The sequence below is a fragment of the Dromiciops gliroides genome, chromosome 4 (genome assembly GCF_019393635.1).
Source record: "Dromiciops gliroides isolate mDroGli1 chromosome 4, mDroGli1.pri, whole genome shotgun sequence".
Taxonomy (NCBI): domain Eukaryota; kingdom Metazoa; phylum Chordata; class Mammalia; order Microbiotheria; family Microbiotheriidae; genus Dromiciops; species Dromiciops gliroides.
In genome coordinates this window covers 190965516-190991971 of record NC_057864.1, presented here as the reverse complement: position 1 = coordinate 190991971, position 26456 = coordinate 190965516, and the positions used below count along the sequence as shown (strand labels likewise).

At 47.9% G+C, this 26456-nt stretch overlaps 1 protein-coding gene across 5 annotated transcripts in view; it reads left to right on the top strand.

Annotated features, from left to right (window-relative positions):
- PLCD3 (phospholipase C delta 3) overlaps positions 1-26456 on the top strand; it is a 33239-nt gene extending 6783 nt beyond the window's left edge. For 2 of the 5 annotated variants that reach the window (XM_043962596.1, XM_043962599.1), the window contains exons 2-18: positions 4356-4517; positions 4901-5129; positions 6879-7008; positions 11678-11906; positions 12203-12404; positions 12792-12936; positions 14519-14671; positions 14986-15087; positions 18697-18804; positions 21124-21282; positions 22567-22726; positions 23223-23339; positions 24195-24361; positions 24954-25089; positions 25295-25444; positions 25707-25787; positions 25970-26456. In XM_043962596.1, the coding sequence (XP_043818531.1) occupies positions 4356-4517; positions 4901-5129; positions 6879-7008; positions 11678-11906; positions 12203-12404; positions 12792-12936; positions 14519-14671; positions 14986-15087; positions 18697-18804; positions 21124-21282; positions 22567-22726; positions 23223-23339; positions 24195-24361; positions 24954-25089; positions 25295-25444; positions 25707-25787; positions 25970-26151 (2612 nt within the window). In that variant the 3' untranslated portion in view covers positions 26152-26456. Of the gene's footprint in view, positions 1-4355; positions 4518-4900; positions 5130-6878; positions 7009-11677; positions 11907-12202; positions 12405-12791; positions 12937-14518; positions 14672-14985; positions 15088-18696; positions 18805-21123; positions 21283-22566; positions 22727-23222; positions 23340-24194; positions 24362-24953; positions 25090-25294; positions 25445-25706; positions 25788-25969 lie in introns of those variants that run through there. The other 3 variants (XM_043962597.1, XM_043962601.1, XM_043962598.1) reach the window with 3 other exon arrangements.

Genomic DNA, 26456 nt, shown 5'->3' with positions numbered 1-26456 from the left:
CCGATGCCACTGAGGTGGAAAGGCTAATAATAATAATAGCATTCACATAGGGCTTTAAGGCTGGAAAAGTGCTTTATGTATGTTATCTCATTTGACCCCTATGATCACCCTTTGATGTCGGTGCTATTATTAGCCCCATTTCACAGAGAAGTCTAGTACAAAGTAGGTTTTTGCACTTGTTTGGGTCAAGCCCAGGGCAGGAATGAGGAAGAAGATAATGGTGATGGTAGGTGATGGTGACACTAACATTTCATTTGGCTCAGACTCAGGTGACAGCCTCAGGCCTCATATGTAATTCCTTGCTTGGGCCTCCCCAACAACTCCTATCCTCATTCTCTGTTGATTCCTCAGTCTCCCCCAGGGATAGGCAGGTCTGCCCATTTCCCAGACATGTAAATGGAGACATACACCCAATCTGGACCTCTCATTCTGTCAAATGCTGGGTCAAATGCTTGCCCCTTCACAAAAGGACAAGGAAGGTGTCCCTGGCCGATGCCTGGAGGCAGGTGATGAGTGTGTGTCTGTGTTGTAAAATAAATGACTATAGACACCAGTTTGGGGTAAGCATATTATTAATGTATCAATATTATACCGGTAAATAATTACTAATAATTATACCAGTAAAGGATTCACCACGTGTCTCCCTAACTTCTTATGGTCTCAGGCGAGTGGTAGAGAAAGCAGGGAGAGAGTCTCAGCATGCTAGTTAGCTCCAGCAGGAGCCCCAAGAGGAGAGAGAAAGAGAGATTGAGAACCAGCCATGTAGCTAACATGGCTACATGTCCAGGTTTTTTATTCCTTTTGATAGAGGTGGGTTATTATACATTAAACAAATCTAATTGGTTAGTATCATTCAATTTCGTTGGTTGATATGACTTGAAGGTGGTGTACATTAAAATGAACTCTTACAGATGAGGGAAAAGAAGGCCGAAGAACCTCACTCAAGTTGCTCAAGGCATTATCTCCATGTGTTTAATCCCATCAGTCCTTTAACCATCTAGACAAAAGAATTTATCTCCATTCATTTTGTTCCCCTGCGTTTGTTCCAGATGAGATTTGATGGAGTTTCTCAAGGAGGCTGGACTTTCTGGGGAGTGGGGGGGGGGGGGAAGGGGAGCAAAAGACTGAGAAAGTGAGCTGTGGGTCCCATAAGAAATCGATTATTAATATTTATTTTCTCACGTGTGTGCACTCGCTCACTTGAGAGGACGAATGATGATGGGGGAATATCTGGGACAGATGAGTCTGAATGATACACCCTTCTCCCAATAGGCCACTCTGGTATCTGAAGGTGGCCCTGGTGAACTACAGGTGGTTACATTAACCCCAGAGGCCTCTGTCTGGAGAGAGAGAGAGAGAGAGAGAGAGAGAGAGAGAGAGTGTGTGTGTGTGTGTGTGTGTGTGTGTGTGTGTGTGTGTTTTCGTGCCTAGCAAAAGTAGCCACCATCTCGGGAAGCCAAAAGAATTGTTTGGGTTTGGGGCAACACTATAGACCATTAGGCCATTTGCAGAAAGAGTGTGTGTAAACCAGCCCCAGGGAGTGACTCACCTCCATTTCCGGTATTAGTCATTGGCTTCCAATGTGTGGGGGCAGGGAGACTGGAGAAGGGGGGCGGGGGCGCTGGGCTCAACAGCTGTAACTCCAAGGAAAGATTGGCTGTTGGTTGTCATAGGAACAAGGGTTAGTCCATTCCCCATCTCTCTATTTGCCGTGGGAGTGGGGTCTCTGAACTCAACCTAGTGCCAAAATAATGATAATAACTCACTTTTTTTTTTTTTTTTTTTTTTTGCAGGGCAATGAGGGTTAAGTGACTTGCCCAGGGTCACACAGCTAGTAAGTGTCAAGTGTCTGAGGCCAGATTTGAACTCAGGTACTCCTGAATCCAGGGCCGGTGCTTTACCACTGCGCCATCTAGCTGCCCCCCAATAACTCACATTTAAGAGGGGGGGAAAGTATTGTTCACCAAATATTTACCGTCCATCACCATCTGAGCCTAAAAGCAGCTCGGTGAAGTTGGTAGCACAGTTATGATGATGTACATTTTACAGATGAGGAAACTGAGCTGAGGACTTTGGTTTCAATCCTACCTTTGAGACCTTGGACAAGTCTTGGTGCCTCAGTTTCCTTATCTGTAAAATAAGGGGGTTGTACCAATTGGGTTTGCTCTTCATCTATGACCCAGTGACTTGGTGATTCCTATGAATGCCTTTTGGGGGCAGTTAGGTGGTATAGAAGTCAGAGAACCCTGCCCCAGGGTCAGGAGGACCTGTGTTTAAATGTGACCTCAGACACTTACTAGTTGTGTGACCCTGGGCAAGTCATTTAGCCCTGATTGTCTCCTTAAAAAAATATTAAAAGGGCCTTGTAGATCTCTAATCTATGATCCTGGGACTTGCTCAAACTGGTAAGTAAAGTGATGAGTCAAGTCTGTATTTCAGCAGAGAAGTTACTTCCATGGGCTCCCAATATTTATAAAGTGGGGGGTGCAGGGAAAAACTGGAATTTGTAATGGGTTCGGTTCTCATTCCTCCTCCTCCTCCTCAAGCCACCCCCCCTTAAAAAAAAAAGAAAGTATCATGGAGAGGATGACCCTAAGAATCAGAAAATGGCACATCTTGCTCCCTAGCTAGGCACCGTCCACTCCCCTCTGACCCCATAAGAGCCTGCACACATATGGCTGTTTCTTTAGCCTGGGGTGGACCCATATGCTTGAAGGATGATGTCCCCATTAGTCTCCCAAAAGCAGAAGTGGGATGGGGTGGTCTGGGAGCATGAGAAGTGTGGCCACCAAGGAAGGGGAGACAACAGTCACAGTCTTCCCCATTCCTCTGGCCCCTACCCTGGGATTTGAATCAAGACAGGGTTGGCAGATCTGGATTGTCAAGGAAAATATAGGCAGCAGGAGCTTTGTGGTAGGGAATCTTGAGATAAGAGGTAAAGAGAGGACTAGGAAAGGGAGAGGCCCAGGGTAAGTGGGAGGCCAAATATCAGCTACCTCCAAAAGCTGAGTAGGTCACCCAGAGATCAGCCCCACCCAGCCTTTCCCACCAGGGCAGCAGCCAAGCTGGACCTGTGCCCAGGAGTCCATGGCTCCCAGCTTATTGCTTTAACCTGCTTACTTGGAGCCCTGAGTGCCTTGAGCTGTCGTTTGCCCTCCCCCCCCCCCCACTGGATAGGGCAGTAGGGAATGTGAGGAGTGGGGCTTAGGTTGCAGCAAGAGAGATTTAGGTTAGATAGGAAGAAGAACTTCCTGATCATCAGGGTTTTGAGCCAGGAGAAAGGCTGTTGGGAGCTGTTTCTGCAATGTCCAGGGTGTGCCAGGTATTGAGCAGAAGGCATGAGAAGCCTTCACCCTAGAAAGTTGAGGGCCGGAGACAAGGGGGTTCAGGTGGAGGGTAGAGACATGGGCCAAGGTCTCTGGATGCTGCCGAACCTACATGTATCTTCAAAACCTCAGCTTCTTGTCTCCCAGAGGGACGAAGATTGACCAGGCTGGAGTGAGCAAATAACCTGTCCCTCCCTGCTTATAAGTTTATTCACCCTTCCAAACAAATTATTCTGGGAGAGCCAAGTGTGGCTTGTTAAATCTCAGGACTGGGGACTTGGAAATGTGTTTAGAGTGTGTGTTTGTGTGTGTGTGTGTGTGTGTGTGTGTGTGTGTTGGAGATGTGTGGAGGGGATACTAGAACATATCTGGGATGGGGGCTCAATCCTGAGAAAGGGTTCAGAGTTGAGGATCATCACAGGACAGTTTAATCCAGCCCAATCATTTAAAGGGTTAAGTGACTTGCCCAAGGTCACAATGTACTATACAACTATGATGTGGATTCAGTTCCTATAGCTTCAAGGTCACACTGTCCTTTCCAGAACAGGGATATTCAGTCTTAGAGATGGAGAAAACAAAGATGGAAGAGCTTAATATTGAGAGGAGTAAGGGGGTGTCAGTGGCAGGAATAGAGGGCTCAGTAGCAGAAATGGGAGGGCTTGGTGTAGAGGATGGGGGCCCAGTGACAGGGATGCAGGTCTCAGTAGCAGTAGCTGTGGGATGGGGACACATTGTGAAGTCCTGAAGTAATGGTCTCCTTAATTATTCTCCCTGGGCACTTAGGTGGTGAAGTAGATAAAGTGCTGGGCTTGGAGTCAGAAGACCTGAGTTCAATGTGGCCTCAGACACTTAATAGCTGTGTGACCCTGGGCAGGTCATTTTGCCCTGGTTTGCCTCAGTTTCCTCATCTGTCAAATGAGAAATGGCAAACCACTCCAGTATCTTTGCCAAGAAAAACTCCAAATGGGGTCATGAACAGTCCTACAGGACTGAAAGACAACTGAGCCACAATTATTCTCCCTCTCTCAGATCTAAATGAAGATGAGGATGTGCTGGCTATGCTGAAGGGCTCTCAGTTCTGCAAGATCAGGTCGCTCAAGTGGCATAAGGCCCGGTTCTACCGACTGCAGGAAGACTGTATGACAGTGTGGTTCCAGCGCCGGTATCGACACCCTAAGTCCCATCACGTCTGTGAGTGACCCCACGCCCTAAATTCTGGCCCTTCCTTCCCTCGGAGAGAGGGTATTCACTATCGTCCCCCGGAACCCGCAGCTTGGGTGCCGGTGGTGCTCAGTCTAGCCCTTGCCTCCCGCCGCCCCCCCCCCCGCCCCCTCCAGCGGCCATAGCTCTTCTCCAGGGAGAGTCGAGGCAGGGGTCAGGAAGGGAGAAGACCCAGGTTCGAGTCCCAGCTCTGTCGCTAACTCGCTCTGGGCTTTAGGTCCTTGTGACACGGGGTGGGGGTGAGGTGGGCTCTCAGATTTCCAAGTCCCCTCCAGCTCCGTTGAAAGCTGACTCGGTGACTCTTCGACACCCCTCCCCCCTTCCATCCCCGTCTCGCCTCCGACCCCGTGTAGTCTCCTTGCAGCACATCGAGGCCGTGCGCCAGGGCCATCAGTCCGAGGGACTGCGGCGCTACGGCGGCGCCTTCCCCTCCAGCTGCTGCCTCACCATCACGTTCAAGGGCAGGCGCAAGAACCTGGATCTGGCAGCGCCCACCGAGGAGGAGGCACAGCGCTGGGTGCGCGGCCTGGCCAAGCTCCGGGCTCGACTGGACGCCATGAGCCAGCGAGAAAAGCTTGACCAATATCCTTTCCTGGAGCTCGATCCCCGGGACTCCGAGCGCGGCCTTCGGTACCCTCCCCAGGACTCAGGACCCCAACTGTGGGCACAGCTTTGGGGGGGGGCGGGGGCAGTTCACAGTGAGAAGGCGCATTGGCCGAGACTTAGCTCCTACCTTCAAATCTGTCGTAAAACATTTGTTTTGTTTTGGGTTTTTTTTTTTTGCGGGGTAGTGAGGGTTAAGTGACTTGCCCAGGGTCACACAGCTAGTAAGTGTCAAGTGTCTGAGGTTGGATTTGAATTCAGGTCCTCCTGACTCCAGGGCCGGTGCTTTATCCACTGCGACACCTAGCTGCCCCCCACCAAAAAAACACATTTCTTAAAGCGTTTACTGTGTGCCTAGCTTTGTGCCAAGCCCTGAGAATACAAAGGAAAAGGAGGACATGGATAGTTCCTTCCCTCAGGCAGTCGGTCAACAAACATTAGGGTGCTAAGCCTTGGGGATACAAAGAAAGGCCAAACAAACCAACCAACCACATTCCCTGCCTTCAAGAAGCTGACATTCTTTTTTTTTTTTTTGCGAGGCAATGGGAGTTAAGTGACTTGCCCAGGGTCACACAGCTAGTATATGTGTCAAGTGTCTGAGGCTGGATTTGAACTCAGGTCCTCCTGAATCCAGGGCCCCTGCTCTATCCACTGCACTACCTAGCTGCCCCCCTAGAAGCTTACATTATTTTTTTTAAGCTTCCATTCTAATGAGAAAAAAAATTCTAATGAGAGAGACAAAATATAAACATCTATGCACATACAACATATAGACCAAATAGAAGATAATCTCGTAAGAAAGTCAGGGTTGGTGTGGGGGGAGGAAGGATGAGGACCCTGGGAAGGCCTTCAGCAGAAGGCCAGATTTGAGTTGGGTCTTTTTAGGAGACCTGGTAAGATTTGAGAGGAAGAGCATTCCAAGCTTGGAGGATAGACAGTGAAAGGGGTGGGGGTGGGGTGGGGAAAGGAGTACAGAAAGTCAAGTTCCAGGCCAGTCTGAGAAGATGGCAGTGCCTGCCTTCATTGTGATGGAGGAGGCTCAGTGGCTGTACTCCCAGAAGCTCCCACAAGTCTTTTGGGGGTAGACTAGGTGTCTGTCCTCAGGAAGTCTCTGGCTGACTGGGAAGGCACCGAAAATCTACCAATTAATCTGTCAATAGTGGATTAAATACTTAAAGTGGGCCAGGCTCTGTGCTATGTGCTGGGGATAGAGAGATCAACATAACCAGTCTCTGCCCTCAGGAAACTTGCATTTATTGGCAGATATGACAGGTAGGTATTTAAATGTAAACACAACGTATACAAAAATAACACAAGGTAATTTTGGGGAGGGGTGGGAGGCCCTAGAAGCTGGGATGGGGAGAGGTGGAATCAGGAAGTGCTTTCTTTGGAGGTGGGACCTGAGCTCAGTTTTGAAGGAAATCGAGGGTCCCAAGGGACCCAGTTGAGGAAGGAGTGTATTCTAGGCATGGGGGGAGGGGGGAGAACAGCCTTGGCAAAGGCAAAGAGTGTCTTATGTGAGCAAGTGCAAGAGGGCTGATTTGGAAGCTCGAAGCAAGATGGGAGTGACAGTCCCAGAGGGGGCTTCTGGTCTAATGAGAAGACAAGGCATGCACCCAGGATGGAGAGTCAGAAATGAGCCAAGCAGGCCAGGCAGGGAGCCCTGGGCAGAGGGAGGAGGGAGAGGGTGCAGGTCCCTTTGGTGCATGGCTTCCTTAACTTTCCCACTTGGATCCATGGTTACCTACACCAGGCAGATTCGGATCACGACAGCAAGATGAGTTTCAAGGAAATCAAACACCTGCTTCAGATGGTGAATGTGACGATGGATGACATGTATGCCCATCAACTGTTCAAGGTACACCTTTCTTGCCCAGTCTGGTGCCATTTTGCTTTTCTTTCCCTCTTCTTTCTTCTTTATTCTCTGGATCCCTCTTTTCTGTGACCTTATTCTCTTCCATTCTCTAAACTGACCCTAACTTTGAATTCCTCCATCCCTAAACCCATCCCTGCCACCCCATGCCCTTCATCTCTCCTCTCATCTCTCCCATTGTAGGATCATCATAGATTTAAAGCTAGAAGGGACCTTAGAGGCCACCTAGTCCAACCACCTCATTGTACAGGTGAGAAACTGAGGCACAGAAAGGTTAAGCAATTTGGCCAAGGTCACAGAGTTAATAGATAGCAGAGCCAGGACTCGGTCTTCTGACTCTGGATACAGATTTCTTTTTCTCCTTAGTTTCTGAGAAAAGATGAGACTAGGCTTGTGAGTCTACCTTACCCTTGGGCCTTTTCTTTCATCCTCTTCCCTACTGACCACCTTCCTCAATCTATGTTGTGTGGTTTTTTTTGAGGCAATGAGGGTTAAGTGACCTGCCCAGGTGTCACACAGCTAGAAAGTAAGGCCTGATTTGAACTCAGGTCCTCTTGACTCCAGGGCTGGTGTTCTATCTACTACATCACCCAGCTGTCCCTCAGTCTACGATTTTAGGGGAGGGATCCTGATGCTGAAGGACAGCCTGTCCCTACCCTCTTCCTGATTAGCCCAACAGAATGACATTCGCAGCTGGAAAGGACCTTAGAGTCCAACCTCCTTAGTGTTACAACTGAGGCACAGAAAGAGGAAAGGACTCACTGGAATATGGAAGTGACAGAACTGGGATTAGAAACCAGTGCTCCTGGGGCAGCTAGGTGGCACAGTGGATAAAGCACCAGCCCTGGATTTAGTAGGACCTGAGTTCAAATCCATCTTCAGACACTTGACACTTACTAGCTGTGTGACCCTGGGCAAGTCACTTAACCTTCATTGCCCCTGAAAAAGAAAGAAAGAAACCAGTGTTCCTGCCTCCCAGTCAAGCATTTTAGCCACCCCTAACCCTTTTTCCAGAGAATTGGATGACTCATGCCTACTACCTCCCTTCCCAGCCAATTGAGCTCCACTGTTATTGACATAGCTGGTTCATCTCTCTGGGATTAGCAACATCTGGGACTCATTACCTTAACTGTCAGGTTAAGTCAGGCCAGGGATAATGGGAATTTAGGGGTCTTGGCCTTTCCTACAAGAAGGCAGAGGAAGCTGGGAAACCTGGGAGGGCCAAACTTTTTTTTTTTTTTGCTTTATGTGTCTACATTTTTTGAAAAATGAATTTTCTAAATGAACAAAAATCTATTTTCTTTCCTCACCACCTTCCACGCCCCACAGAAAAAAACAAAAGAAAAAACCACCATCACCCTTGTGTTAAATAGACATAGTCAGGGGCAGCTAGGTGGCACAGTGGATAAAGCACCGGCCCTGAATTCATGAGTTCCTGAGTTCAAATCCAGCCTCAGACACTTGACACTTACTGGCTGTGTGACCCTGGGCAAGTCACTTAACCCCCATTGCCCCACAAAAAAAAAATAGACATAGTCAAACAAAACAATTTCCTGCCTTGGTCATGTCCAAAAAAGGAGCATGTCTTCTGTAGCATCACCCTCAAGAGATGGGTGTTGTGCTTCATCATCCATCCTTCCAAAGGACTGGAGGAATGAAAGGGGGGAGGGAAGAGTCCAGCCCCAATAACCTTCCCCGGTTTTTGTTTGGTTTGCTGATCTTCAGCTGGTCACACAGGAGGAGTGTGTGTGGGCAAGCCCTTGGCTCACGTCAGCACAGGTACCATGTTTGTAGTGCTTGTGTAACCACATGCTGGACTCTTCCACTATTGGAGCCCATACAGGTGAACACAACACATGCCATGTAGACATGGTATGTGGACCTCTGAGCTCCTGCTATAACAAGAGGAGCATTTACACAGCTGATGTCAGATTCAAACTCAAGTCCTCCTGACATCAGGGCCAGTACTCTATTGACTGAACCATCTAGCTGCCCCACCTCCCATGAACTTGTTTTTTAAAAAAATTCCAGGGCAGCTAGGTGGTGCAGCAGATAAAGCACTGGCCCTGGATTCAGGAGTACCAGAGTTCAAATCCGGCCTCAGACACTTGACACTTACTGGCTATGTGACCCTGGGCAAGTCACTTAACCCCCATTGCCCCGCAAAAAAAAAAAAGTATTTAAAAACATTTTGAGAAGGAGTGGTCCATTGGCTTCATCATACTCCCATAGAGGTCCCTGAAACAGAAAAGAATTAAGAACTCTGGTGTGGTAGATAAATTGCTGGACATGGCATCAGAAAAAAATCCCTGTCCCCACCCCTACCCTGTGACCCTGGGTAAGTCATTTAACCTCAGTTTCTTCATCTGTAAAAGAATAATTAATAATAATAGCTAGAATTTATAGAGCATTTTTTAAGGTTTGTAAAGAGCTTTGCAAATATTTTCTCATTTTATCCTCATAACAACCCAGGGAGGTAGGTACTATTATATAGGTGAGGAAACTGAGGCAGACAGAGGTCAGGTGACTTGCCCAGGGGCATACAGCTTGTAAGTGTTTGAGATAAAATTTGAACTCTGCTGTTCCTGATTTTAGGCCTAGTACCCTCTCAGAGCACCACCTCGCTGCCAATAGTAACATTTATAACATAAAAACAGCTGCCTATAATAACATTTATTTAGTGCTTTAAGATGCTTTACAAACAGCCCATTTGATCTTTACAACAACCCTGGGAGCTAAGGTTATTATTATCCCCATTTTTCATTGTTACTCTTGTTCAATCCTTTTTCAGTCAATGACTCTTGTGACCCTATTTGGGGTTTCATTGGTAAAGATACTGGAGTGGTTTTAGCCATTTTCTTCTCCACCTCATTTTACAGTTAAGGAAACTGAGGCAAACAGGGTTAAGCAGCTAGTAAGTATCTGAGGCCAGATTTAAATTCAAGTCTTCCTGACTCTATAGACCTAGTGCCCTATCCACTGTGCCACCTAGCTGCCCAATTTATAGATGGGGAAACTGAGGGAGACAGAGGTTAAATGACTTGCCCAAGGTCACACAGCTGCGGTCATATTTGAACTCAAGTCTTTTTGGCTCCAGCCCAGCTGTACCTGTAACAGCTCTTCACTGTTGTGAGGGTCAGATGAAATAAAATACTGAATATGTGAAAGTTTTTCACACTTGAAAATGGTTACACAATTATTATCATCGATAAGCTCATTGAGAATAGGGTTTGTGTGCTTGTAGCTGACATCCGCTTGGGGCCTAGAGGAGGTGGTGGTGGTAGGGAGAGGTAATTGGGGCTGACCACTCCTGTCCCCACTCCCTTCAGCTTGCTTGCTGTGTGGGCAGCAGCAGGGTACATTGGGAAGAAAGCTGGACTAGGCTTCAGGAAACCTGAGTTCTATTACTCTGGGCTCTACCACTCACTAGCCATGGAAGGTCAGGGGGACCAGTGGCTGGAGCCATGTACTTAGGAAAGACCTCCTCTCCCTGACCCCCACCCCAAACCTCCCATGTATATTAGAGCTGTGTGACATTGGATGAGGTCACTTCAACTTCTCTGTGACTCAGTTTACTCACCTGCAAGATGGGAGAAATAATGAAGATCAAATGCAATAAATACAAGGGGTCCCAAAAGCCATGGTGCTGTTTCAAGCTATTAGATTTTTGGGATGCCCTCTGTCAAGGAACTTTGCAGACTACTGAAGTGTAATTTAAAAAAAAAAAAACCCCAACAACCAGCTATTATGGGACCTTTGGCAAGTCACAGTTCACCAGCCTAAGTCTCAGTATTCTCCTTTGTCAAATGGGGCAATAACCTCTGCCTTCTCTCCTTCCTGGAGAGGATATGAAATGAGATGGTTGTCTCTGACAGTAAAGGACATGTTGCCCTTGTGAGAAGTCATTTGTGTCATCTATGTAACACATAATAATACAAGGAGCAGTAGTAATGATGATCACGAAGTCATAACTTGTCAGAGGTGGGAGGGGACCCGAGAGCCATCCAGTACTGCTTCTTCCTTTTATAGACCAGGAAACTGAGTCTCAGAGATCAGAAATGACTTGACACAGGTCACAGGAATTTCAACTGCCAACAAAGCCAATATTTGTTTGCTTTTTCCTTCCCTGGGACACCACCTTTCAAGATCTGGGTTTGAGGCTCAGCTCTGGTGCTTGCCAGCTAGTATAATCCTGGGCTGAGCCACTTAATTGCTCTGGGCCTCAGTTTTCCTTATCTGAAAAATGGGAACAGTTTGTGCTTGCAGTCCTGTTGTGGGTAAAGGACTTTGTCACTCTGGAAGTGTTTTTTTTTTGGGGGGGGGAGTGTTATAGAAATAGGGCTGGGGTGGCTGGGTGGCGCAGTGGATAAAGCACCGGCCCTGGATTCAGGAGTTCCTGAGTTCAAATCCAGCCTCAGACACTTGATACTTACTAGCTGTGTGACCCTGGGCAAGTCACTTAACCCCCATTGCCCAGCTCAAAAAAAAAAAAAGAAATAGGGCCATCCTGCAGGGATACCACACACTGGTTAGTATCATTAAACAGGTATTATTATCATTATGAGAGTGACTGGACAAGGCATCTGGTGGGAGGGGAGTGGGATGGAGAGTGAGAGTCCAGGTCCCAACCCATCAGCTGTATCGTTGTCCCCAGGAGTGTGACAGTTCTCAGAATGAGAGGCTTGAGGATGCTGAAATTGAGGAGTTCCTCCGGCGGCTGCTGAAACGGCCGGAGCTGGAGGAAATCTTTTACCGCTACTCTGGGGAGGACCAGATCCTGAGCGCTGCTGAGCTGCTGGAGTTCCTCCGTGACCAAGGGGAGGAAGGAGCCACCATGGCCCAGGCTCAGCACCTCATCCGTACCTATGAACTTAACGAGAAAGGTGCATGATGGTGGGAGGAGATGGGCTGGGCAAGGGTTGGGGGGGCTGACCTTGGAGGGAAGAACAGGGGAGAGAGAGCTGGGTGGAGGGTGTGGGGTTGGGGGAGGGGAAGGATGGGGGGAGGGGAGGGGAGGTGAAAGGTCACAGAAAACCTGGGGCAGGGTTAAGAAGGTTTCGGGGCATAAGTGGGAGGGAGAAGGAAGCCCGGGTCTAGAGGGAGGAGTATCCTTGTCTAAAGGGCTACAAGTGCCCACCCTCCGACCAGGGCTGACTCCCTCCTGCCCCCCTGCCTGTAGCTAAACAGCATGACCTTATGATGCTGGACGGTTTCATGATGTACCTACTGTCACCTGAGGGCGCTGTCCTGGACCCGAGCCACAGAGACGTGTATCAGGACATGACTCAACCCCTCTCCCATTACTTTATCTCCTCTTCCCACAATACCTACCTGACCCAGTCCCAAATTGGCGGTGCCAGCAGCACGGAGGCCTATATCAGGTAGGACTAACAGGGTCCCAGAGTCCCAGGAGCTCGTCCCCAAGCCCTGGGGACCCTTCCTTGGGCAACACGAAGGCCAAGAGAAAACGGGGATGTGCAGAGGTGTGATGTGTGTGAGCCAGAGCACGTCAGGGTCAACTGAGTCCCAGGAACATGGGATCCTTAGCTCTCCAGCTCCCACCTCGGGCTCCCTTGTGGTATAGCGAAAAGAATGCTGGGTTTGGAGGCCGAGGACCTGGGTTCAAATATTACCATTTACAAGCTCTATGGCTCTGGGCAAGCTATTCAGCCTCTCTGGGCCTCTGAGAGGATAGAACTTGATGTCCTCTCAGATCCTTCCTCACCCTGTCCTGAGTTGGGCCCTCTCTTCTTCCCCCCACCAATCAGGGCGTTTGCTCAGGGCTGCAGGTGTGTGGAGCTGGACTGTTGGGAGGGGCCAGACGGAGAACCTGTGGTTTATCACGGGCACACGTTCACCTCTAAGATCCTTTTTCGAGACGTCATCCAAGTTGTTCGGGACCATGCCTTCTTGGTGAGTCCCGCCCCTCGCCCCGCCCCCATCCCAGCCCTCAGCCCCAGACTCTTGTGTGATGAGACATCTACCCCCTCCCAATCCTGACCGTGCCCTTCCTTATCCCCCAACCTTCCCCCAGACTTCCACAGTGACCCGCTGCCAACTTTCCCTCCTTTGTCTTGTAAGCTCTCAGCCCACCTCCTTCTACCTGACCTGTCGTCATGCCAAGACTTCCCCCTCAGCCCCGTGCTATGGCTGGTGTGTGAACAACCCAAAGCCTCATAACCTCATGTTTTGGGTGTTGGGGCAGAGTTCCTGTTATTTGATTTGTAGAACTAGGGTTCTACAAATGGTCAGCATTTATTAAGCACCTTCTATATCAATCAAACAACAAGCATTTAGTAAGCACCTACTATGTGCCAGACATTGTGCTAAGTGCTGAGGATACAAAGAAATAGTAAAAAAAAAAAAAGACAAAAAAACACCAAAACCAGTCCCTGCCCTCAAGAACCTTACATTCTATGTACATATATAGCTATATACAAAGTAGATAGGAGGTAACTTTAAAGGGAAAGGCACTAGCATTTGAGGGGTAGTGTATGACCAGGAAAGGCCTTGAGCAGAAAGTGGAACTTGGGCTAAATTGTGAAAGAAGCCAGGGATTCTAAGCTGTGAGGACAGAGGGCATTATTTGTTTGTTTGTTTGTTTATTGTGGGGCAGTGAAGGTTTAGTGACTTGCCCAGGGTCACACAGCTAGTAAGTGTCAAGTATTTGAGGCCAGATTTGAACTCAGGTCCTCCTGAATCCAGGGCTGGTGTTTTATCCACTGCGCCACCTAGCTGCCCCCTAACAGAGGGCATTTTAGGCATGGAGGAGAGCCGGTGCAAAGACACAGAAACTAGAGATATAGCCTCCTGTGTGAGGAATAATAAGTAGGCCACGGTTGACAAAATCACAGATTTAGAACTAGAAGAGAACCTAGAGACCAGTGAGTTCAACACCATTTTATAGATGGGGAAACTGAGGCAGGCAATAGTTAGCTGGCTTGCCCAGGGTCACACAGCTATTGGGTGTCTGAAGCAGGAGTCAAACTCGGGTCTTCCAGCACTCTTACCGATACCACAGAGTTCAACAATGGGAGTAATGTGTTAAGAAACTGGCAAGTTTGGAAAGGGCTAGGTTGTGAAGAGCCTTGAATGCCAAACAATGATAGATTTAGAGCCAGAAGGAACCTCAGAGACCATCTAGCCCAGTCCTTTTATTTTTTTATTTTTGGTGAGGCAATTGGGGTTAAGTGACTTGCCCAGGGTCACACAGCTAGTAAGTGTTAAGTGTCTGAGGCTGGATTTGAACTCAGGTCCTCCTGAATCCAGGGCCGGTGCTCTATCCACTGTGCCACCTAGCTGCCCCCTCCTTTTATTTTTACAGACCAGAAAACTGAGGCTTTGGGAGGTTACATAGATAGTAAGTGGTGTCCAACTTCCAGCCTGTCTGGATTGTCCACTTTTCCCCTGCCCTGGGTGGGGTGGGATTCAGCCTGGGGTAGGGGAGGAACAGAACCTTGATCATGGCAGGGCCTCCCTGCTTCCTCTCCATCAGCTGTCCCCATACCCTGTCATCCTGTCCCTGGAGAATCACTGCGGGATGCAGCAACAGTCCACCATGGCTCGCTACCTACGGACCATCCTGGGGAACATGCTAGTGACAGAAACCCTGGACGGGAAAATTCCCAAGGAGCTGCCCTCTCCAGAGGTGATGCCCCTGCAAGACTGGCAAGGAGGGCAGGGGGGAGAGGGAAGAGGGAGGCAGTGAGTCTGCTTCCCGTGTGAGGTTTGGGAGACTCTAATAGGCTCAGAATAAGCTGAGAAAGCTGGGTATCCCAAGAGGGGAGAGAGATCTGGGTTCAAGGTCTGGGTGTTGGGGGGAGAGCACTGGGGAGAGACCTGAGCAATGGGGTCAGGGGGTTTGGGAATCTGTAGTGGGAGCTGTGTGTACTGGGGGAGCAGAGTGGGGGGAGGAGGAGGGAAAGGGAGGAAGGACGGACACTTCTCTCCTGACCTCCACAGCAGCTGAAGGGCAAGGTTCTGGTGAAGGGCAAGAAACAAATCGTCCATCAGAATGAAGAGGCTCCATCTGACCTGCCTGATGACCAAGAAGATGAAGTGAAGGTCTGAGGGTGCCTTGGGGGAAAAGGGAAGGGAACAAACATCTATCAAGAACCTACTATGGGGGCAGCTAGGTGGCACAGTGGATAAAGCCCTGGATTCAAGAGGACCTGAGTTCAAATCAGACCTCAGACACATGACACTTACTAGCTGTGTGACCCTGGGCAAGCCACTTAACCCTCATTGCCCTCCCCCAAAAGAACCTACTATGTGTCAGGCACTGTGCTAAGCACCTTATAAATATCTCATCTGACTCTCCCAACAACCCTGGGAGGCAGGTGCTATTATTATGCTCATTTTACAGATGGGGAAACCGAGGCAGACAGAGGTTAAAAGTTACTTGTCCAGGGGGCAGCTAGGTGGCACAGTAGATAGAGCACTGGCCCTGAATTCGGGAGGACCTGAGTTCAAATCTGGCCTCAAACACTTGACACTTAACCCCAATTACCTCACTTAAAAAAAAAAAAGTTACTTGTCCAGAGTTACACAACTAGGAAGTACTTAAGGCTAGATTTGAACTCGGGTCTTCCCGACTCCAGGATCAGACCTCTCTATTCGCTAGTTGCCTTGAGGGGCAATGAATCACTTAACTCAAGGTCTTAGGCCCTGCAGAGCTCCCCCTCAGCTTTTTGAGGGTTCTAGGACCTTTTTTGGAACGGGTCCAAGAGGCCTTTGGCTAGGCAGGTGGATGAATAGAAGACAGTGCTGGGGGCAAGTAAGACCTGGGTTCAAATCCTTCTTTAGCTATTTCCTAACTGGGTGACCCAGGGCAAGTTAAGTCAGACTTTTACGTGGCCTCCCTCAGCCTCAGTTTCTTTGTCCTAAAATGAAAGGGTGGAATCAATGGCCTCTGAGGTCTATGATCCTGTGGTTCTGGGGTTTCTACCTTTTGCGTTGTTCTGATTATTTACTGATCACAGAACCCTAACTGGAGAAAACCAGCTTCTGGGGCCTTCCCAATCCCTAACCTGGCTCAGCTCTCTGGGTTCAAAGCTCTACTAGACCTAGGCCCTAATTACCTGTTACCACCATAACTGTACCCAAGTCTAGTCCTTCCCTTTTATCCCATATAGCCATACAATAGTGAATTTTCTTTCTTTTTTTAGAGGGATTTTAGTCTTTATTTTTAAAATGTTTCTATTTAATTGAATTAATTTTTTTGGCAAAAGAAAACTTGATTCTATGCTTCTATACATATTTTCTTGCTCTAAGAGGTCAAATATCCCTCTTGAGAAGTGAGCAGGAATACTGAAATATTTTCAAAACAACACAATGAAAATTTTATGAGTGGAATTTCTAGAGCTTATTTAGGGGGCTACAGAAAGTACACGATTTCATAAACAATAGTGGATAGAGCATCAGGCCTGGAGTCAGGAAGACCTGAGTTCATATGTGGCTACTTACTAGTCATGTGACCCTGGGCAAGTAACTTAACCTTGTTTGCCTCAGTTTCATCAACTGTAAAATGAGCTGGAGAAGAAAATGGCAAACCATTCCAGTATCTTTGCTAAGAAAAACCCAATGGGGCAGCTAGGTGGCACAGTGGATAAAGCACCAGCCCTGGATTCAGGAGTACCTGAGTTCAAATCCAGCCTCAGACACTTGATACTTACTAGCTGCGTGACCCTGGGCAAGTCACTTAACCCCCATAGCCCCACCAAAAAAAAAAAAAAAAGAAATAAAAAGAAAAAGAAAAGAAAACACCAGCCCTGGATTCAGGAGGACCTGAGTTCAAATCCAGCCTCAGATACTTGAAACTTACTAGCTGTGTGACCCTGGGCAAATCACTTACCCCTCATTGCCCCACAAAAAAAAAAGAAAAAAAGAAAAACCCAAATGGGGTCATGAAGAGTTAGTTGGGACATGACTAAAAAACAACTGAACAATTATTAAAAATATATTTAGCAAAAAACAAAAAAATAAAAATACATTTAGCATAGGGATTCTAAAAAAAGAAATTTAAGTTTCAAATTCTCTCCTTCCTTCCTCCTCCTCTTCCACCCACTGAGAAGGCAAAGCAATGTGATATCAATTATACATGTGAAATCACAGCATAGGGATTCTTAATCTTGTGTCGGAAACCCCTTGGGCAATCTGGTGAAGCCTTATAGACCTTTTCTCAGAATAATGTTTTTAAATGAATAATATTAAATGCATAGGCTTACAAAGGAAGCCAATTATATTGAAATATTTATACAATTTTTTTTTAATTCACAGATTTCATGTTAAGAGCTTTTAATCTAGAAGAAAGTAACATGGCCCCGGGGTTCAGTGGTGTTTAAGCTTTCAAAGTTATTCCAGTGAGCTTGAATTCTCTAGGCCTAGTAGGGTCCACGATCCAGGGTTTAAACTACCATGATGTCCAGCTCATAGAAAGAGTAGCCTCTTCCACCCCAGAATACTCCTGTGCAGATTTGAGATTTGCTCAATTGGGAATTGAGGATTGAGTTTATCAGACTGTATTCTGTAATACAAAATTTACTTTCAGACAATGATAGCTATTACTTAGATATTGCTCTGAGGTTTGCAAATTATATCCTTTGATTCTCACAACAAACCTGGGAGATAGGTGCTTTTACCCCCCCACTAACCCCCCCCCCCATTTTAAGATGAGGAAACAGATGAATCAGGCAGAGGTTAAGTGACTTGCCCAGGGTCACACAGGGGGTAAGCACCTGAGGCTGGATTTGAACTCAGGCCTTCCTGACTTCAAGCCTGGTGCTCTTTGGTGCCACCTAGCTGCCAAATTTGACTGCACAGGGGTGATGGTGTTCGAATATTAGTTCCAACACCTCTCTCTTTTCTGGACCCCCACCACTTCCAACAAAATCATTCTATCTCAAGAGTGGAAATATAAAAGAGATGATATGTTTCTATCATGTCAAAACAGCAGAATAGGGACAACTAGGTGGCACAATGGATAAAGAAAGCACTGACCCTGGATTCAGAAGGACCTGAGTTCAAATCTGGCCTCAGATACTTGACACTTACTAGCTGTGTGACCCTGGGCAGATCACTTAACCCTCATTGCCCCGCAAAAAAACAAAACAAAACAAAACAAAATCCCCATCAGAATAGCCCAGGGATAGCACCTTTCAGGGCCAAAAAAGATGATCCCTGTCCTTATGGGGGTCAGGCAGGGAAGATTGTGGAGCTAGAGGGGCATTTTGCTCCATCAAGAGGATTCCATAGGGAGTCTGGAGGACTGTTATTGGGGAGTAGGATACAGGAGGAAGAAAGGATCTGTGGATCATAGATCCTGAGCTGGAAAGGACCTTCATTTTACAGACGATGAAATGGTCTCAGCAAGATGGAAATGATTTGCCCAAGGTCACACCGGTAGTGACAGAGGCAAGATTCATATTCAGGTCATCTGACTCCAAAGCCAGCACTTTCCCCACTATCTTCTGGGCTTTTTTTTGTTTTTTGGTGAGGCAATTGGGGGTTAAGTGACTTGCCCAGGGTCACACAGCTAGTAATTGTTAAGTGTCTGAGGCCGAATTTGAACGCAGGTCCTCCTGACTCCAAGGCTGGTGTTCTATCCACTGTGCCACCTAGCTGCCCCCTCTCGATGTTTTTTGTTTTTAAAATATTCTCCCTTGATCCTCACAGCTATTGAACTCATCTCAGGTTTCATTGGAAGGAAAACCATCCAGGCAGCAACAGAAGGAAGAATTTGGGTCTTTCTCATCCAGTGGGGAGAAGGAAGAAGCTGAAAAGGTTTTTTGGGGGTGAGGGCGGTACTCAAGGTCTGGGGGTGGTCCTTAGGGGAAAGGGATAGGTCATGGAAGATCCAGCCCTGGGCTTTAGGCCTTCCTCATTTTACTTAACATTCTAAGGATTCTGGCCTCTTCCTTCTCAGAACAGATCCTGGAAAATTGAACTAACCTCTTGGGGCCTCATGTTGTTCACCTTTCATTGCTTTATATGCTTTCATTGGTCACTAAGTCTTCTTCCTGGCCCTTGAGCTCCCTTGTTTCAGAGATCTGGAACACTCAGTCCCCTGTCTTCCTTTGCTGTGGCTACCATAAATGGATGCCCAGATTTGGAATCTGTTCTCTTTTCTTCTACTCCATGTATTCATTCATAAAAGTGTGTTTTCTAAAGATTTGTTTACCTTTATGGAAGAAAAATAGGCAGTTAGGTGGTTCAGTGGATAGAACACTGGCCCTGGAATCAAGAGGACCTGAATTCAAATCTGACCTCAGACACTAGACACTAGCTGTGTGATCCTGGTTAAGTTGGTTAACCTGATTGCCTCAAATATCCAGGGCTATCTTCAGTCATCCTGACGTGTATCTTGCCACTGGACCCAAGTGGCTCTGGAGGAGAGAGTGAGGTTGGTGACCTTGCACAGCCCTGTGTCACTTAAATCCAATTTACTGCAAGTCATAACATCACCTCCTGATGTCATGGTCCTCTTCAAGAATGAAGGACAAAGAACAACAAGATGGGCCTGGAGTCAGGAAGACCTGAGTTCAAATGTGTTCTCAGACACTTACTAGCCATGTGGCCCTGGGCAAGTCACTTAACCTCTGTTTGACTTAATCCACTGAAGAAGGAATTGGCAAAACACTCCAGTATTTTTGCCAAGAAAACAACCACCGACAATCTGGTCCATGAGTTCATGAAGAATCAACAGAACTGAATGACTGAATAACAATAAAATGGGAGGGAAAAGAGAATATACAATTCAGATATAACTCAGTTATTCCAAGTACATCTTAAAGAAAACCTATTTCTCAACTAGATGTGTTTTCTAACCTATTCTATCTAACCTAGCTTGGCCTAAGACCTTCTCCAGGTCTGGAGCCCCATTAAGCTCCAGTTCCAAAAAGAGAATAGTCTTCTATCTTAGAATACCACCACGCAGGCTTGGAATGTCCACTCAGGTGTTCTGATTTGAACTCATTGGGAGCTCACTGGCTTATTTCAGCCAGCCTTCTGATAACATGGTTGGGGGTGGTGGGGAGATCAGCCTTGAGTGTTCTGCTTGTATTTCTAGCTATTTGCTACCTAAGTCTCCAACAACCCACCCCACACTTCTAGTAAAACCAAGAAGTACAAGTGTTCTCATGACCTTACAATCTCAGAGTAACCCGCAGGGATGGAGAGGTCATCCCCAAACTTCCCAAAAGACTGTCTCCATACAGGGGTTTATTGGAGGATGTCGCCTTGAGTCATAGTGAGATTGGGTTTGAAGCAGGAAGTTCTTAACTCAGGGTCCATGAACGTAAAAAAAAAATTGGGTAACTATTTCAATATAATTATTATCATTTGTAACAGCAACTTGCCTAGAGTCACATAGCCAGAGCATCTGAGGCCACATCTGAACTCAGGTCTTCCTGGCACCAGGCCCAGCACTCCATCTACTGAACCAAGTGGCTGCCTGCTTTCTTGCATAAAGTTTAAAATTTATTTTTTATTTTTTAATTTTTTGTGGGGCAGTGAAGGTTAAGTGACTTGCCCAGGGTCACACAGCTAGTGTCAAGTGTCTGAGGCCAGATTTGAACTCAGGTCCTCCTGAATCCAGGGCTGGTGCTTTATCCACTGCGCCACCCAGCTGCCCCCTCTTGCATAAAGTTTAATAAACCTTTAGAAAACAGATTATGTGAATACATGGGGTAGAGAAAAAGGGAGAAGATTCCAAACTTGGGATCCATCTATGATGGCCGCAGCAAATAATAATTATCTTGAATTAAATTATTTTATGTAATGATAGATAATAACTTTATTGAGTTATATAATTATACAATATATATCACATCAAATTCTATTATATAATATCTAATAATTGTGTTGAATTATATTATATAATGATATCTAATATAATGATATTGAAATAGTATTATTTTATACACATGATAACATTATTCTGAGGATGGGTCCACAAGCTTCATCAGACTGCCCAGAATGGGTCCATGGCACTAAAAAGGTTAAGAAACTCTGGTTTGGAGGATTTCAGAGGGAGTCTGGATCCAGAAAGAAAAAAAGAGGGAGCCTTGAAATGTGTTTTCTTTGGCTCCTCCCCTATTTCAGCTGCTGAAGGTCAAGTCTCTCACAAAGAGAAGGAAATCATCTACTCCTAAATTGGAAGAGTCTGTCCTGTGCTATATAGAGGAAGGAAAGGAGGAGCAAGATGAGGAATCTGAGGAGGGGGAAGAGGGAGAGGCAGAGGCTGGAGAGTACAGAAAACAGGTGAGCTGGGGGCTGATCTCCAGAGCACAGGGGTTAGCTAGAGTGCCTTACCTGAGAGTTCAGAGTCCAGAAGGAAAAATGGGAGAGGGGAATGGAGGGAGCTAGTTTTTCCTCCACCAAGGTCTTTCCCTATTCTCTTAAAATTCTTTTTTTTTCCATTTAAAAGTTTTTTTTTCTAAATTTTGTCTCACAGCTAACAAAAATATTTCCTCTTCTTTCCACTGGGAAATAAAAAGAAGGGGGCAGCTAGGTGGCACAGTGGATAAAGCGCCGGCCCTGGATTCAGGAGTACCTGAGTTCAAATCCGGCCTCAGACACTTGACACTTACTAGCTGTGTGACCCTGGGCAAGTCACTTAACCCCCATTGCCCCGCATAAACAAAAAAAACAAAACAAAAATACAACAAAACAAAACCCTTTTAACAAATATATCTAGTCAAGCAAAACAAATTCCCACTTTGACCATGTCCAAAAACATGTTTCATTCAGTAAGTGTACTGAGTCCATGACCTCTCTGTCAAGAGGTGGGTAGCACGTCTCATTATCATTTTTCTGTAAATCATGGTTGGTCATCTCGAGTTGATCAGAGTTCTTAAGTCTTTCAAAGTTGTGTAACCAGGGGGCAGCCAGGTGGTGCAGTGGTTAGAGCACGGGCCCTGGAGTCAGGAGGACCTGAGTTCAAATCCAGCCTCAGACACTTAACACTTACTAGCTATGTGACCCTAGGCAAGTCACTTAACCCCAATTGCCTCACCAAAAAAAAAAAGGACGTTCAAAGTTGTGTAACCAGTTGCTGTATAGATTGTTCCTGTTTCTGCTCACCCGACTGCATCAGTTCATGCAAGTCTTCCCAGGTTTCTCTGAAAACATCCCTTTCATCATTTCTTACAGTACCATAGTATTCCATTACATCATATACCATAATTCTGTTCCATTGTTCCCCAATTGACAAGCCATCCTTTCATTTGGAGGGTTTTTTGCTACCACAAAAAAGAGCTGCTACAAATATTTTTGTGTGTATGGATCCTTTCCCTTTCTTTGATATCTTTGGGATTTGGGCTTTTCCTGTTCTCTTCCTCCTGATTTCAGGATTCTCTTTCTCCTTCCCCTACTCCTCATGTATGTGAAGATATTCCTGAACTATTCAACATAGGACATCTGACTTAGGATGGGGGAGGAGGGAACAACAGAGGCGCTGGGGTTGAAGCTTAAGTCAGGAAATGGCTGGCCCAGCCCTGGGGCTTGTGGTATGAACTTGGGACTCGGATTGTTTCTACCTCCCAGACCAAGAGAAAGTTCCAGATCTCCTCTGGGCTCTCAGATCTGGTTGTCTACTGCTGTACCTCCCATCTAAATGCCACGGACCTGCCTGGGACCCAACCCCAACCCTGCTGGGTCCCTTCTCTCAATGAGCGCAAAGCCAGGAAGTTCATCAAGGAGGCTGGTAGGAGTCCAAGGAGTGGGGAAGACTGATGGGAAAGAGTACAGGGGGAGATTGTTGGGGCTAGTGAGGGGCCCCTGATTGAGGAGACCTAGGAAAGGGGATTGTGGAGCCCAAGTGAGTGGGCACAGGGGAGAATCCCCAGGGAGGGCACTCAGCGGTTAGGGGTAGGGTAGAACTGGGAATCTGGGGAAACAGAAGCCAAGTATTTATGGATTTGAAGAGTGGGTAGGATGGGTGAGGAAACCACTAGGAGATCCCTCCAAGGGGAGTCCCTGGGGAATCTTTTCCAGCTCAGGTTGAGAATGGCTGACTGGGCAGATTTCTGACTTGGGGCGTGAGATCCCTTTAGGCCAAGCCCTAGTCCAGGCTTCTGCCATACCCATTGTTCCTGGGGTGGTGGGTACTGTCTGATGTAGTGATGAGGGAAAGGGAGGGGATGGGTTGAGTAGGAAAGGGGCAGTTGGGGCCCTACACTCAACCCTCTTGATCTGCCCAGGAAACAACTTTGTCCGGCATAATGCTTGCCAGCTGTGTAGAGTCTACCCCCTGGGGCTCAGGATGACCTCTGCCAATTATAACCCCCAGGAGATGTGGAATGGGGGCTGCCAGCTGGGTAAGCTATGGGGGGTATGGAGGGCATGTGGACATCCTAGATGCATGGTAGGTAAGGGGAAATGATGGAGAGAGCCCCAGAAGGATAACCATCTAAGTAGGGGGACAGGGCATGTGGGAAGGATGAAGGATACTGCTGTGCCAATAGGAAAGGTTGGTAACTGGAGGGCACAGATGGGTACCAGGGGAGCATGGTGGGGTTAGTACTGGGTACGGGGGTATCAGAAGAGGCACCTAGGAAGTAAACAGTGGATTGAGATTAAAGGCTGTGTGTGTGAGACCTGGTGCAGCTGGGAAATTGGGGAGAGTGGGCATAGATGCTGGTTAGGACCAGGCTTGACTGCCAGCCCCACACCTATGGTACTTTATGGTACCTTAACTGGACTTCCTCTCTTCTCCCTAGCCTCATCCCGCCTGTTTCCTCTGGCACTGACTCAGTTTAGGGCAGCATATGGTGCTCTGGGTGGGATGGATGGTGTCACTCTGAGGTTTGAGTCTTGTTAAAAGGGAGGAACCTGGGAAAAGGAGGAGGTGGGAAAAGGAAGGAGTTGTGGGAGGCCCGAGCAGCAAGCATCCTGCAGGTGGGAAGGAAAGCCAGCAGCCAGCAGGACAAAGAGAACGGATCCACACTCTGGTCTTCTGAGGCTCTATGTATTGCTTTGAGCTCCCTTGAATTCAGTTCAATAAACAAGCATTTGTGCAGCACCAGGGATAAGTAACCAAGCATTTGCAGCAGCACCAGGGATAGGTAAAAAAGACAAAGACCAAAACAACAAACCCAAACCAGACAGGCAGGTCTGGACCCTTGGTCCTGCCTATCTGAGGCTCCTTCTGCCCCAATCCATTTCTCCCACAGTGGCCTTGAACTTCCAGACTCCTGGGTATGAGATGGATCTGAATAATGGCCGCTTCCTGGTGAATGGGAAGTGTGGCTATGTCCTGAAACCTGATTTTCTACGGCAAAGAGACACGACTTTTGACCCTGAACGCCCTGGGCCCCCCCAGACCACCCTCATTATCAAGGTCTGCACCACAGACAAAACCTTGTGGCAGGAGGAAGGAGACAGAGTTGCTCCACTTGACGGGCTTATTATTGTCTTGGAGCACTGGAGGTGGTGGTGGTGGTGGTGGTGGTGGTGGTGGTGGTGGATGGGGGTGGAAAAGCAAACCAGTCCTGGGCAGCAGCAGCAGGCTTTTCAGTGGAAGGTAGCTCTGCACATTCAGGGCTGGGAGAGTGGGGAGGGAATAGAAGGGGTGAAGTCGGGTGTGGTGAGGAATGGAATGTTTCTTAGAGGAGAGAAATGTGTAAGAAGACGGAGGAGGAGGGGAGAGGAACAGAGGTTAAGGATAGTCTTTGCAAAGGCCTGGGAGAAGGAAAAGGAGGGCAAGTAGGGGCAGGCATGCTTTGCCAAGGAAAATTAGAGACAAAACCAGAAGCCTTGGGAAGCTGGGGAGAAGGGAGATTCCGGGTTGGTGGGGGCCTGACCAATGCCAGTGAGAGCTTGAGTAGGTCTCTAGTTGGGATTGGCTCTGAATTTCAGGACCCAAGAAGGGGGAGAGGGACTGGTGTGGAGCCCCCCTCCCCCATTATGCTCTCCCCTTTCCCCCTCATCAGGTGCTAACGGCTCAGCAATTGCCTAAATTGAACAGAGAGAAGCCAAACTCCATTGTGGACCCACTGGTTCGGGTGGAGATCTATGGGGTACCCAGGGACTGTGCCCAGAAAGAGACTAACTATGTGCTCAACAACGGTGTGTGTGGATGATGGGAGAAGGGTTTAGAGGGTTGGGCATACCATCGGATTGGGGGCCAGCAGCATGGGGGAGGAGGCGGGGCAGGAAGGAGTGGGTTTGCACTCCCTTGGGGAGAGGATGAGATAGGTTCTAGCAGACACTAACTAGTACCTGTTATGGGAGGAGGGAGGTAGCCTGAGGGGTCCTGTGCTCTTGTCTACAGGCTTTAATCCTTACTGGGGGCAGACTCTGCAGTTCAGCCTCGGGGCTCCTGAGCTGGCCTTGGTGCGATTTGTAGTGGAAGACTACGATGCCACCTCCTTCAATGACTTCGTGGGCCAGTTCACCCTGCCCTTGTACAGCCTAAAGCAAGGTGAGGACTGTGCTGGAGGGAATGAGGAGAGAAGGTGGGAAGGGAGAGGAGTGGAGGGGTGATGACATGGAAGCAATGAGATAGAGGGAGATGCCAGGGGCCCAAGTGTGACCAAGGTCTACCTCCACCCTCCCCATATCACTCAGTCCGGGGCTGTCTGAACACTGGTGTTCCTTTCCCATCACACTCGCTGTTGGCTGTCAGACCTCCTACCGAGTTGGGACAGGGCAGCATTGACACTAATACCTGGCTTCTCCCACAGGGTACCGACACATCCACCTGTTCTCTAAAGATGGGGCTTCTCTCTCCCCAGCCACACTCTTTGTCCACATTCAGATCAAAAGTAAGTGAGGAGCAGAAGGCGACCGATTCCCTCGTCGCCCAGTTTATGCCCAGAACCTGCCTTCCTGGCACGATTTTGGGGAAGGTGATGTTTCAGCCATCCTCCCAAGCATGGAGAGCCCGTGGAATTGTCATCATCCCCTCCTGGGCCCGGGATGGTTGGAACCTCCTCCTCCCCTGCAGTTTCAGGTCCCACTCCGGAGATCTGTGGATATGAGGGTGGCTGCCTGTGTCCTTGGGGCTCATCCCATCATGAACTTGCACTCTTTGGCCGTCAGTCATGGGGCTTCACCCTGGCTGGATGCCCAGAGTCCTGCTGTGCTCTGGGAGATGGGTGGACTCCCTCAGAGAAGGTGCTGACTTGAGCTGAAGTAAGTTTTGGCCATTTGGGTTATACTGCTGTCCCTACTGTCCTTGGGGCTAAAGCCCAGGTCTCCTCTCCACTCCCACAATGCCAGGATCTGTAGTCTTAGCGCATCAACACCCACTCTTGACCCCGCTGGCTCTCCTGCCCTTTGCCCTTCTTTGGAATGCGTCTATGTCCCAAGGAAAGGAGAGGCCAGGAGACCGGGGAGACCCGGAAGCATTTTCCCCCCCAGAGGAGTCCTCAAGGGCAAGGAGTATTACAAGAAAATTTATAAAGAATAAAGAGTTTAACATTTCTATCTCA